General features: G+C 39.4%; 1 protein-coding gene across 1 annotated transcript in view; it reads left to right on the forward strand.

The window, feature by feature from the left end:
- SLC24A3 (solute carrier family 24 member 3) overlaps window positions 1-15010 on the forward strand; it is a 905365-nt gene that overhangs the window by 847382 nt on the left and 42973 nt on the right. Inside the window, exons 13-15 of the mRNA XM_053712005.1 lie at window positions 6902-7068; window positions 8117-8231; window positions 13768-13880. Coding sequence (XP_053567980.1) covers window positions 6902-7068; window positions 8117-8231; window positions 13768-13880 — 395 coding nt within the window. The remainder of the gene's footprint in view (window positions 1-6901; window positions 7069-8116; window positions 8232-13767; window positions 13881-15010) is intronic.

The following is a 15010-nucleotide window of genomic DNA, read 5'->3' on the forward strand; positions in this document are numbered from 1 at the left end:
ATCAGAAACACAGGCATTGTATTTCACATTTATTTGCTTCTAGGCATGCTCCAGCACATAATGAGTGTTCACTTCTGCATTCTACCAAGCAATGGTAGATATAGATACAGCCATAGAAGGAAATATGTGGGGGGAGTTAGAGCTGTACAATTTGGAAACTTCAAAGAAAGGGTTAATGGCGAGACACTGCAGTATAAATTTGCAGGTAAAGTAATTAAAGTACATATTATTATATCACTCAGTACTTTGCCCAGCATACTGTGTTGACATTGTACTGTGGCACACTGTCTGTGTCAGTCTCTGTAACAATCATTGTTGGTGTTAAGGGGAAGTGGTGGGAGGGAAGGAGGAAAACTGGTGGATCGGTCCAATGGAGGATGGGGGTGGGAGGGGCGGAGTTCCCTACGCCACAGAAAATAATTTACAGCAGAGAAGAGGGAGGGATGGGACTCTATGCTATGGAAAAACTTGGCTGGAGTGGGGAGAGGGACCTTACGCTAAAGACAAAATGGTATCTTGGAGGGGGAAAGTTCCGCTACACTACAGAAAAAAAAAAAAATTGATTTGTTACTAGCAGGCAGTAACAAAGATCACGGCTAGCACTCGGAAGAGGGAGGTATACAGAGCTGTTTAGGGGGAGGGGGATTAGGGAGGTGGGTGTTTGAGGAGGGTTCCCAGAATTTAAAAAATATATATATTAATAATAATGTCTGCAAGTACCTTAGATGGTGGTGACCAGTGGGGCATGAGGGACGGAAGAGAGCTGTTTTGGAGGGATCAGGGGGTGGGAGGTGTCAGCTAAAATTAACCTTACAAGCTACCTGATTAACCCCTTCACTGCCGGGAATTTCTGAAGTGTGGTGCGCAGCTGCTGCCTTGTAATTGCCAAAAAAATGGCAAAGCCATTCATTTCTGCTGTTTCTGAACAGAGGGGATCACAGATAAGCTTTTAAAACCATTTATCTTATGACTGCAGAGGTTGTGTGTAAATAATTTAAGTGAGAAACCCAAAGCTGGTAAAAAAGTTAAACATTTTTTTTTATATGATTGTATTTGGCGGTGAAACTGTGGCATCAAATATACCAAAATGAGCCTAGATCAATACATTGGGTTGTGTACCTTAGAAATATATATATAGTTTTCAGGGGTTAATTTTGAGAATTTGGGCTGTTCTGCTATACCAAATTAGAGTTAGCCCATTGCATTATTTTAGACATAGCTGCAGAAAATGACCTTAAAATGATCAAAAATAATAACAAAAATAATTATAGATATATACTTGTTTGGTCTTAAATTAAAATTTTTGGGTAAATTTACAATAATTTCTGAATTCTGTGAATAAATAAATAGCTAGTACGTCATCCTCTGAAAGCTCTCTTTCTGCAAATATATATATATATATATATATACAGGTGACCCTCGTTTTACAACGGTTCAATTTACACCGTTTCAGAATAACAACCTTTTTTTCCAGTCATGTGACTGCTATTGAAAAGCATTGAGAAGCAGTGCATTGATTAAAATAGCCAGTAGGTGGAGCTGTCCGCTTGTGTTGCAGCAAAGCCAAGCAATCTGAAATTAATCAGTTTAACAAGACCAGAGCTATCAAGCAGATTTCAAAGGAACAAGATATTCCTGTCTATAAATCAGTCCAGATTGGTATGCATAGAAAGAACTGTTTGCAGAAAAATGCAAGTGAAGTCTGTGTTGTGTGATTATTTTATTAGGTTTATAATGCTGTTTAGCAAATGTTTTTGTTAATTTAACTTAGTTTAATTATATATTCAGTGTTGTGTGATTATTTTATTAGGTTTATAATGCTGTTTAGCATTTAAAGTCTTAATTTCAAAGCTTTAAAAATAATGTATTAGGTGTTACTTATGACCATTTTGAGAGGGGCCTGGAACCCAACTCCCTCACTTCCCATTGACTTACATTATAAACTGGGTTTCAATTTACAACCATTCCTTCTGGAACCTAACCCCGGCGTAAACTGAGGGCTACCTGTATATATATATATATATATATATATATATATATATATATATATATATATATATATATATATATATATATATATATAAATATAGTGGATATAAAAAGTCTACACACCCCTGTTAAAATGGCAGGTTTCTGTGATGTAAAAAAAAATGAGACAAAGATAAATCATTTCAGAACTTTTTCCACCTTTAATGTGACCAATAAACTATGCAACTCAATTGAAAAACAAACTTAAATCTTTTAGGTGAAGGGAAGTAAAAATAAAATAATATGGTTGCATAAGTGTGCACACCCTTAAACTAATATTTTGTTGGAGCACCTTTTGATTTTATTACAGCATATTACAGAACTCAGTCTTTTTGGGTATGAATCTATCAGCATCGCACATCTTGACTTGGCAAGATTTGCCCACTCTTCTTTGAAAAAAAAACTCTCTCACTCTCACTCTCACTCTCTCTCTCTCTCTCTCTCTCTCTCTCTCTCTCTCTCTCACACTCTCTCACACTCTCTCACACTCTCTCACACTCTCTCACACTCTCACTCACTCTCACTCACTCACTCTCACTCTCACTCTCTCACTCACTCACTCTCACTCTCTCTCTCTCACTCACTCACTCTCTCTCACTCTCATATCACTATGGCTTACTAGTCATGGGCTAAGAGCTACTTGCCCAGGTGGAAAAATGTTACTAGTCCACTCAATATTAAAGATAGGAAAATGTAAAATTTCTAAGTTATCCACTGCAATTTTAAAGTTTTCAGGGACTAGTGGACTTTAAAATTGCAGCGGATAACTATATATGTATGTGTGTGTGTATATATATATATATGTATATATATATATATAGTTTTCATAGGTAAATCAAAAAATCAAAGGGTCTATTTCTGTTTAAACAGAGTGATAGCAAAAATGCTAAAACTTCTCTGGTACTTTGAGCCAGTTTTTCTTTGAGATTAACAGTACTGAAGGGGTTAAAGGACCATTATTTACAGTAGAATTGCACAGTAAACAAATGCATAATCAAAATACAATGTAGTAACATATTATCGGATAGATTACGAGTTGTGCGCTAGGCTTAAAAAGCAGCGTTAAGAGGTCCTAACGCTGCTTTTTAACGCCCGCTGGTATTACAAGTCTTGAAGGTACAGGCTTACCGCTCACTTTTTTGGCCAGACTTGGAAATACCGCAAATCCACTTACGTAAATTGCGTATCCTATTTTTTCAATGGGACTTGCATAGCGCCGGTATTACGAGTCTGCCAAACAGTGAGCGGTAGACCATCTCCTGTCAAGACTGGTACCGCATTTTAAAGTCAGTAGTTAAGAGTCTTACAATACAACGCCGTAGCATAAAACTCTTAACTAAAGTGCTAAAAAGTACACTAACACCCATAAACTACCTATTAACCCCTAAACCGAGGCCCTCCCACATCGCAAACACTTTAAAAAAAATAATTAACCCCTAATCTGCCGAACCGGACATCGCCGCCACTATAATAAATATATTAACCCCTAAACCGCCACACTCCCGCCTTGCAAACATTAGTTAAATATTATTAACCTCTAATCTGCCGTTCCTAACATCGCCGACACCTACCTACATTTATTAACCCCTAATCTGCCGCCCCCAACGTCGCCGCCACTATACTAAAGTTATTAATTCCTAAATCTAAGTCTAACCCTAACACCTCCTAACTTAAATATAATTAAAAGAAATTGAAATAAATATTCCTATCATTAACTAAATTATTCCTATTTAAAACTAAATACTTGCCTATAAAATAAACCCTAAGCTAACTACAATATAACTAATAGTTACATTGTAGCTAGCTTAGGGTTTAATTTTATTTTACAGGCAAGTTTGTATTTATTTTAACTAGGTAGAATAGTTACTATTAACTATTTAATAACTACCTAGCTAAAATAAATACAAAAGTACCTGTAAAATAAAACCTAACCTAAGTAACAATTACACCTAACACTACACTATAATTAAATGAATTCCCTAAATTAAATACAATGAAATACAATTAAATAAAATTAGCTAAAGTACCAAAAAAAAGCCACTAAATTACAGAAAATAATAAACAAATTACAAGATTTTTAAACTAATTACACCTAATCTAATCCCCCTAACAAAATAAAAAAGCCCCCCCAAAATAAAAAAAGCCCTACCCTACACTAAATTACAAATAGCCCTTAAAAGGGCCTTTTGCGGGGCATTGCCCCAAAGTAATCAGCTCTTTTACCTGTAAAGAAAAATTACAAATCCCCCCCCCAACATTAAAACCCACCACCCACACAACCAACCCTACTCTAAAACCCACCCAATACCCCCTTAAAGAAACCTAACACTAACCCCTTGAAGATCACCTTACCGGGAGAAGTCTTCATCCAACCGGGCCGAAGTCCTCAACGAAGCCGGGAGAAGTCTTCATCCAAGCCGGGCGAAGTGGTCCTCCAGACAGGCAGAAGTCTTCATCCAGACGGCATCTTCTATCTTCATCCATCTGGCGCGAAGCGGGTCCATCTTCAAGACATCCGACGCAGAGTATCCTCTTCATCCTACGGCTAACACTGAATGAAGGTTCCTTTAAATGACGTCATCCAAGATGGCGTCCCTTCAATTCCGATTGGCTGATAGAATTCTATCAGCCAATCGGAATTAAGGTAGAAAAAATCCTATTGGCTGATGCAATCAGCCAATAGGATTGAAGTTCAATCCTATTGGCTGATCCAATCAGCTAATAGGATTGAGCTGGCATTCTATTGGCTGTTCCAATCAGCCAATAGAATGCCAGCTCAATCCTATTGGCTGATTGCATCAGCCAATAGGATTTTTTCTACCTTAATTCCGATTGGCTGATAGAATTCTATCAGCCAATCGGAATTGAAGGGACACCATATTGGTCTTGAAGATAGACCCGCTCCGCGCCGGATGGATGAAGATAGAAGATGCCGTCTGGATGAAGACTTCTGCCCGTTTGGAGGACCACTTCGCCCGGCTTGGATGAAGACTTCTCCCGGTTTCGTTGAGGACTGCGGCCTGGTTGGGTGAAGACGTCTCCCGGTAAGGTGATCTTCAAGGGGTTAGTGTTAGGTTTTTTTAAGGGGGTATTGGGTGGGTTTTAGAGTAGGGTTGTGTGGGTGGTGGGTTTTAATGTTGGGGGGGATTTGTAATTTTTTTTACAGGTAAAAAAGCTGATTACTTTGGGGCAATGCCCCGCAAAAGGCCCTTTTAAGGGCTATTTGTAATTTAGTGTAGGGTAGGACTTTTTTTATTTTGGGGGGGCTTTTTTATTTTGTTAGGAGTATTAGATTAGGTGTAATTAGTTTAAAAATCTTGTAATTTGTTTATTATTTTCTGTAATTTAGTGTTTGTTTGTTTTTTGGTACCTTAGCTCATTTTATTTAATTGTATTTAATTGTATTTAATTTAGGGAATTAATTTAATTATAGTGTAGTGTTAGGTGTAATTGTAACTTAGGTTAGGTTTTATTTTACAGGTACTTTTGTATTTATTTTAGCTAGGTAGTTATTAAATAGTTAATAGTAAATAGTTATTTAGTAACTATTCTACCTAGTTAAAATAAATACAAACTTGCCTGTAAAATAAAAATAAATCCTAAAATAGCTACAATGTAACTATTAGTTATATTGTAGCTATCTTAGGGTTTATTTTATAGGTAAGTATTTAGTTTTAAATAGGAATAATTTGTTAATGATAGGAATATTTATTTTGATTTCTTTTAATTATATTTAAGCTAGGGGGTGTTAGGTTTAGGGTTAGACTTAGGTTTAGGGGTTAATAACTTTAATATAGTGGCGGCGACTTTGGGGGCGGCAGATTAGAGGTTATTAAATGTAGGTAGGTAGCGTTGATGTTAGGGCCGGCAGATTAGGGGTTAATAATATTTCACTAATGTTTGTGAGGTGGGAGTGCGGCGGTTTAGGGGTTAATATGTTTATTATAGTGGCGGCGACGTTGGGGGCGGCAGATTAGGAGTTAATAAGTGTAGGTAGGTGGCGGTGACATTGGGGGCGGCAGAGTAGGGGTTAGTAAATATAATGTAGTGTTCGTCGATGTTGGGGGCAGCAGATTAGGGGTTCATAAGTATAATGTAGGTGGCGGCGATGTCTGGAGCGGCAGATTAGGGGTTAATAATTATAATGTAGGTGTCGGCGATGTTGGGGGCGGCTGATTAGGGGTTAATAAGTGTAAGATTAGGGGTGTTTATACTCGGGGTTCATGTTAGGGTGTTAGGTGTAGACATAGATTTTATTTCCCCATAGGAATCAATGGGGCTGCTTTAGTGAGTTTTACGCTGCTTTTTGCAGGTGTTAGACTTTTTTTCAGCCGGCTCTCCCCATTGATTCCTATGGGGAAATCATGCACAAGCACGTACGACCTGCTCACCGTTGACTTAAGCAGCACTGGTATTGGAGTGAGATTTAGAGCAAAATTTTGCTCAATGTTTACTTCTTGTCTTTTAACGACGGGTTTCTGAAAACTCGTAATACCAGCGCTGTAGGTAAGTGACCGGTGAGGAAAAACTGCTCGTTAGCACCGCACAGCCTCTAACGCAAAACTCGTAATCTAGCCGTATATGAGCAGATTTTTTTTTTCTGACAAATTTTGCATTTTCTTTTAATTGCCCTGCCCCTTGTATCATATGATAGCCAATCACAGACTGAAATGCGTATATACTGTGAACTCTTGCAGGTGCTCAGTAGGAGCTGTTGCCTCAGAAAGTGTGCCTAAGAAGGCTATACACAATTTGATAATGGAAGTAAATTGGATTGATTTTTATCTTATTTTATTCCCTGCTCTTTGCTTTCTTCTGTTTACTGTAGTAGTCATCACCTTTATCGTTTTCTTTATTCTAATTTTATTAACAGACGGGAAAGCCAACAAAGCAAAATGGATGATAAGCTGGCCATTGTGTCTGCTCCTGTACTTTACTGTACCCAACTGTGCTAAGCCCCGCTGGGAGAAATGGTTCATGGTAACATTTGCCTCCTCGTCTATATGGATAGCAGCTTTCTCCTATGTCATGGTCTGGATGGTAAGTTGGAAAATGTTGTTTTGCAAGAATTAAAAGACCATTAAATACAGTAGAATTGTATCATTTATAAATGCACAATAAAAAGACAATGCAATAGTACTTTGAATTTCAAAGTACCAGTAGATTTTTCAAAGATTTCCCTGACCACTGTATAATGTGACAGCCATCAGCCAGTCACAGACTCGTATACATATACAGTGTGAACTCTATTGCACATGCTTAGTAGTAGCTGGTGCCTCAGAAAGTGTGCATATAGACTGTAAACAAATCGATAAAAATGAAAGTAAAATGGAACGCTGTTCAAAATCGCATGCTCTTTCTGAATTAACGTTTGATTTTGACTTTAGTGTCCAGTGATTTAGACTTGAGTCAATTGACTCCCGTCCCCCTCCTCTATTAGACCTGACACACACAAACCACCACCTCCTTTTTTTCTGTCAAAGTTGGCTCCCAGACTTGAGACTCAACTTGAGACTTGACTTGAAAGTATCTTGCAAGGACTTGAGACTTGAAGGTAGAGACTTGACTTGAGACTTGGAGTAAAAGACTTGAATACATCACTGGTAGGGTCCCTAAAATATAGCTGTTCCCATAAACCTTTATTTATCCATCGTATCAGTGGCTGGTAGACATTCCATCATTAGATGCCAGTAGTTTAAGTAAATAAAGGTATAGTCAGGAATACAATAACCATGTTTACTGGATTAAAATGCTATAACTTTCATATAATGACTGCATGTACTAGAGACAGTTGTTTTAGTTTTCATAAATTCTATATGTAAAATACTACAAAAAATATGAAGAAGCAAAGCTAAAACCAGTGGGGGGGGGGGGACAAGAAATTTGGATAATGAGTCAAAATCACAAAAATAATCTTTTTTTATTAAAACATATCAAATGTTTTTATTGACTTTTGTTGACACATCAATAGAAAACTTTTCATTGAAAACAAGGAAGTAAATCTATGTAGAAAGTTTATAAACTGAATTATTTTTCCTTTACTTTTTTGAATAGTTTTACCTGCCTTTTCTTTCTTTGTTCCCCATAGGTTACTATAATTGGATTTACATTGGGAATTCCGGATGTAATTATGGGCATCACTTTCCTAGCTGCTGGGACCAGTGTACCAGACTGCATGGCAAGCTTAATTGTAGCAAGACAAGGTCTGTGGTGGTTTTATTTAATTTAAAGTATGCTTGGGCAGGATATTGATCACTGACATGTTATATCTTAGTTATCCTAAATGTAAACACGTGTTTTCTTTTTATCTCGTATCCCCCGATCAGACCAGTTTGTATCGTTTAAAAATGAGCTAATAACAAAAGTTATAGTTACTCATTTATATCTGTTTTAAAAGGGATACTAAACCCAAATTTCTTTCTTTCATGATTCAGAAAAGCATGCAGTTTTAAGCAACTTTCTAATTTACTCCTATTATCACATGTTCTTCCTTCTCTTGGAATCTTTATTTGAAAAAAGCAGGAATGAAAGCTTTGGAGTTGGCCCATTTTTGGTTCAGCACCCTGGATAGCGCTTGCTGATTGGTGGCTACATTTAGCTATCCAATCAGCAAGCACAACCCACGTACAGAACCTAAAATGCTTTCATTCCTGCTTTTTCAATAAAGATACCAAGAGAAAGAAAAAATGATAATAGGAGTTGTTATGAGAGTGGGAAGTGACGTGGGGCAGGGCTTAGGTCCATTTGTCTGTGTCGCAGTTACTAAGTGAGATCAATGCTACCAGATGTTTATTTCCATGCTCTACAATAAAATAGTGTTGTACCCTCTTTGCTGTGTCCTGCATCTATTCTCATGACATGGTGTCAGAAGTGCTTGCCTGTGCTTCTGTTTCCTGATTGATGACGATGTCGAGGTTTACACCACCTGAGCCTTTTGATTTCTCTCAGCCTGCAGCTTGGCTCACATGGCGTCAGCGGTTTCAACGCTTCAGGATTGCTTCCAAGCTGGACAAGGAGAGTGGTGAAGTACAAGTTAATTCTCTTTTATACTCTAGGGGGAAAGATGTGGAGCCAGTTTTCAATGCCTTTACTTTCCAAGAAGGGGAAGAATTTGACTTTGAAAATAGTTATGAACAAACTCAGTGCCCACTTTGTGCCCAAAAGAAATGTGATTCATGAGAGAGCTTGTTTTCACAAACGTGCCCAGCGTGTGGGAGAATCTGTGGAGTCATTTGTGTGCAGCCTGGATGAACTAGCTGAATTCTGTGAGTTTGATGTTGCTAAAGAGGAGCAAATCAGAGACAGAATAGTTATAGGAATTGCAGATGCTGAAGTCTCATTGAAGCTACAGTTGGAGGCTGATTTAACATTGGATGGGGCTGTTAGGATGGCCCGCCAGAGTGAACTAGTGAAAAAGCAAAGTGCTGATCTGAGGTCCGAGAGTATTGCGGATGAAGTGCAGCAGTTTAGGAGGGCTGCTAGTGAAAGTCACAGTGTGAGCGGTAGACCAAGAGCAGCAGATAGGCCCAGAAGTGGATGGGCGCAGCATGCCCGATGCACTAGGTGCAACCGTGCCCATGATCAGAATGTCATATGCCCTGCTAAAGACAAAAGATGTAGAAAATGTAACAGAATGGGCCATTTTGAAGTGGTGTGTAAAACTGAATATATTAAGGAGATGCAGGTGGATAGCGACCAGGAGGGTCAAGAAGTGTCCTTTGTAGGGTCTGTTGTTGACCGGCCTGGTTCAGATGAAGATTGGAGGGTTACTCTTACTGTAATGGGAGCCAAAGTTGCCTTTAAGATTGACACAGGAGCAGACATCACTGTAATGTCCCTTGCAGCATTCATAAAACTGCCTCGACTGTCCTGGTGGTCGCATTGATTGTGCGGGAAAATTACAAGCAAAGGAAATTCACAATGTGGGTGCATGTGATTAGAGGTCAGTGTGTTAACAATTTATTGAGCAGAAAAGCAGCCTGTGGTTTGGGCCTAGTAGCCAGAGTGAATGAAATCTCAGAAGATATGTTTGGTGAAATGGGCCTACTGAATTGCAACCCAGTCCGTATATCACTTAAAGGTGACGCAGTCCCATACAGCATTACCACTCGCCGTAGAATTCCGTTCCCACTCATGCCTCAAGTGGAGAAGGAGCTTCTGCGTATGAAGAATATGGGGGTTATTGAAGAGGTTGTTGAAGCAACTGACTGGTGTGCCCCCATTGTGCCTGTTGCAAAGAAAAATGGGAAAGTACGCATCTGCGTAGACTTGAAAAGGCTGAATGAGGCGGTGAAGAGAGAGAGATATGTGCTGCCGACACTTGAAGACATAGCTCCAAAATTGGCTCGGGCGAAGTTCTTCTCTACACTGGATGCTTCTAGCGGCTTCTGGCAGATACCTCTAGATCCAAAGTGCCGCAAACTGACTAACTTCATCACACCGGTAGGTCGGTTTTGCTTCTGCAGACTCCCCTTCGGGATATCCTCTGCTCCTGAAATCTTTCAAAGAGAAATGAGCTCTCTCCTAAGAGACCACGTGGGCACGGCAGTCGTCATGGACGACATCTTGGTGTATGGGTTTACATTGGAGGAACATGATCAGCGACTGAGCTGCGTGCTGCAGACTATTAGAGAGTCTGGGCTGAAGTTAAATAAAGATAAATGCCATTTTAGGAAAGCTGAGTTATGTTACTTTGGGCATATCATCAATGGGGATGGCATCAAGTCAGACCCCGAGAAAATGTGTGCTATTGAACAGATGAAAAGTCCTTCTGATGTACATGAGCTAAGACAAATATTGGGCCTTGTAAATTATGTGTGCAGGTTCCTCCCAGATTTATCCACTATACTACACCCTATCACAGAGTTGCAAAATAAAGATGTTGCCTGGGTCTGGGCACCTTCACAGGAAAAATCTTTTATGCAGGTCAAGTCCCTGCTGGGGTCTGCCCCAGCCTTGGGGTTCTATGACCCTTCCAAAAAGACTGTGGTTATTGCTGATGCGAGCAGTTATGGGTTAAGGGCCGCTCTCCTGCAGTTGAATGAAAACAAACTACAGCCCATCTCCTACTATTCCCATACACTGACCGCTGCTAAGTCAAAATACGCCCAAATTGAGAAAGAGTGCCTGGCTGCAGTTTGGGCCTGTGAGCATTTTCAGCGTTACCTAGTGGGGTAAGAGAAATTTAGTCTGGAGACTGACCATAAACCGCTAGTCCCTCTAATCAACTCCTATGATATTGACAAAACACCCCTAAGATGCCAGAGACTTCTAATGAGGCTGCTCAGGTTCAACGTTCAGGCAGTGCATGTGCCGGGGAAACAACTGGTTGTGACAGATACACTATCCAGGCTCCCACTGGCTGCTGCTGAAGAGTCTTCAATGGAATCAGATGTGAAAGTGTATGTAGATTCAGTTCTGGCCTCCAAGTCCATCTCTTCAGGAAAGCTAGAACAAATAAAGAAAGAGACATATTTAGATACAGACCTTCAAGAAGTTATAAAGTACATAAAAGAAGGTTGGCCCGGGAGTCGGGCAGCCTGAATGTCTTTAAGTTTTTACCAGTCAGAGAGGTCGCAGCTCACGGAGCTGGATGGGTTGGTGCTGTTCCAGGACCGCATTGTTATTCCTGTTAGCATGCGGCAGGAGATGTTAAACAGGATTCACGATGGCCACTTGGGCATTATAAAGTGCAGAGAAAGGGTAGCTACGGCAGTATGGTGGTCTGGGATCAGTTCCGACATTGCAAGCCATGTGTCTAAATGTGCCTTTTGCCGGGAACGCCAGCCTACTCAGAGAAGGGAGCCCTTAATTTCAACTCCGCTGTCTGCAGGCCCGTGGCAGAAAATAGCTGCTAATTTGTGCGAACTGCACGGGAAAAAGTTCCTAGTTGTGATCGATTACTATTCCAGGTATTTGGAAATTGCACCTTTGAATGAAATCACAAGTCAAGCCGTTATCACTCGTCTCAAGAGCTTGTTCGCCCGGTGGGGCATAGCAATGGAGTTGGTGAGTGATAACCGAATGCAGTTCGCTTCCACAGAGTTCAGTTCTTTCAGCAGAGAATGTGATTTTGAACATTCCACGTCAAGTCCACATTACCCTCAGGCCAACGGAATGGCTGAAAGGGCAGTTCAAACAAAACAACAAAGTTCATTTTGAAGCAATCTGAGCCGTACCTGGCCCTCTTGTCCTATAGGGTGACTCCCATTCAAGCCACGGGGTTTAGCTCGGCACAGCTGATGCTAGGACGCCAGATTCGCACCACTTTACCCTCTGTGGGTGTCTTCCAGCCAACCAGCTCTATTCCTCAGGACGAAGTCCTTAGGAGGGATGAAGAGGCAAAAAGGGGCTATTGATTCTTCTTCTATGACAGTAGACATTCTGTGAGGCCCTTGCAGGAGCTGAATGCGGGACAAAGTGTCAGAATTAAACTAGATGATGAGAAGAAATGGAAGACGCCGGCTACGGTAATTGGATGCTTTCCAGAACCAAGGTCTTATGTAGTCCTTACTGATGGAGGGACAGTTGCACGCCGTAATCGAAAACATCTTCAGCCTGTACCTGAGAGTTTGGAACTGGATGCCTCAGTACCACCGCCGGTGGGATCCCCTGTTTTAAAAGGGGTGCCTTCCCCTGAGCAAGATCACAGCGGGGATATGTCTTGGCCTCCAGCAGACCCTCAATCGCCTTCTTCTGTATCAGAGGACAGTTCATTTAGAGTTACAGCAAGCGGAAAAGTGGTGAAACTTCCGGCCCGATATCGGGATTGACATTAGTTAGAACAGTGACCGGAAGTATGGGCAGAATAATCACATGGTCACTGTGGACTAGGGTAGTCTACCCCGATGTTCAAGTCAGGATGTAATTCATGTTGTTTATATTTTCTGTAACTTGTTATTTGTTATATACTATACAAAACTGTTGTTGTATGCCTTGTTATTTGTTGTATTCAAATGAAAAAAAAATAATTATGCTTTGTCCTTTGAAAAGGGGAAGATATGATGAGAGTGGGAAGTGACGTCACCGGATGGGGGCGGGGCTTATGTCCGTTTGTCTGTGTTGCAGTTACTAAGTGAGATCAATGCTATCAGATGTATATTTCCATGCAATGCAATAAAATAGTGTTGTACCCTCTTTGCTGTGTCCTGCATCTCATGACTGGAGTAAACTAGAAAGTTGCTTAAAATTGCATGAACTATACGAATCATGAAACAAACAAATTTGGGTTTAGTATCCATTTAAGTGTCCTCAGCAGAAGAGATTAGGTAGGAGAAACCTAGGTTTCAACATGGCTCTATAGAAACAAAGTTTACATGTATTTCTTTAATATACAACTAGTATAATTAGAAAAATATATCTACATGTTATTCTCAGGCTAATCTTTGCTTTGAAAACATCATTATATCTAGCATTTATTTAGTGTTTAATGTCCCTTTAAAGTTATGGAAACTAGCTACATTTCAACAAAGAAAACCAAGAAAACGAGGTCAGAAGTTTATTTTGCCTTCTATGTCCCTTTAAAATAAAAAATAAATTAAAAAAAAACGCACATAAATACCCTCATGTGGGCCAGGGTATAACATATGTTGCATTTCTGAAGGAAAACCACAATAAGGGTCCAGAACATAATAAAGGAAATCTGTATGTTCCCCTTTACTGGGATTACCTGTATTTTGTATACTCAATAAAGGCAGGATTTATGTATGTTGCTAAGCATGTATGACTGTCTACTTGCAGGTATGGGTGACATGGCCGTGTCCAATTCCATTGGTAGCAATGTGTTTGACATCCTTATAGGCCTCGGCCTACCCTGGGCATTACAGACACTGGCAGTTGACTACGGATCTTTCGTAAGTTCTGTTATTTATCACTTTTTTTCATACAGGAACTTTTTTTTTATATAACATACACTATAATGTGGTATACTAAGTCTATAGACAGGACTTATTAAGTGAGTTTTAACACGTAAGTTGTATTAGACATTCGTAGCATTGTTAATAATGAAACATTAGTTAAAATGTAACTTTAATAAAAATCTATATAAAAGTATAATTGTTATCAGCAATCACACGTACAGTAAATATAGTGTCTGATTTATTCTTATATAGATATAGATGTTTCATTATTATCAATGCTACAAATGTCTAATATAATTTATGTGTTAAAACTCCCTTAATAAGTCACGTCCATAGACTTAGTATACCTAAGTATTTGTTTTTGAGTTAATTACACACCTCCATAGGCTTATATAGTTAATGCAGTATATTTTCTGATCACTCCCCTTTAAAAAAATACACTTTAATGTGACTGTTTATCAATGGTGTCTAAGGGTTTTTGTCTGCTTAGCTTCCTACGTGAGGCAGGTTTTCAGTTCACTTCTTTGTCATGTTACTACAATTTATTATAGGGACAGTCTACTTGAAAAATGTTATTGTTTAAAAAGACAGCTATTCACTTTGTTACTCAGTCCCCAGTTCTGCATACACACCCTGTTATATTAATAAACTTTTTTTCTATGATCTAATCCTCTGCAGACTGCCCCTTATTTCAGTGCTTTTTACAAACTTGCATTTTAGCCAATCAGTGCTGATTCTTGTATAAACATTCTCATTCTTCAGGGGAGTGACCAAAATGTGTTGGCACACATGGACTAGCACTGTCTGGCTGTTGTGCAAGATTTAAAAGGCTAATAAAATGCACTGAGATAAGGTGCGGCCTGCAGAGGCTTAGAAACAGGCAAACTTAGAGGTTGTATACTATTATAATATAACAATGTTGGTTATGCAAAGCTGGGTAATGGGTCATAAAGGTGTTATTTATCTTTTTAAACAATAACAAATCAAGTAGACTGTCCTTTTAATTCAGTCTCATAATGAGTCTACATGGGGACTTTTCCTTTGTAGTTATTTATATGGGTGTGTAGGAGTATGAGCAATAATGTGCTCACTGGGCAGAAGTAGGAAATAAATAATTATGCAAG

This window comes from Bombina bombina, chromosome 4 (assembly GCF_027579735.1).
Source record: "Bombina bombina isolate aBomBom1 chromosome 4, aBomBom1.pri, whole genome shotgun sequence".
Taxonomy (NCBI): domain Eukaryota; kingdom Metazoa; phylum Chordata; class Amphibia; order Anura; family Bombinatoridae; genus Bombina; species Bombina bombina.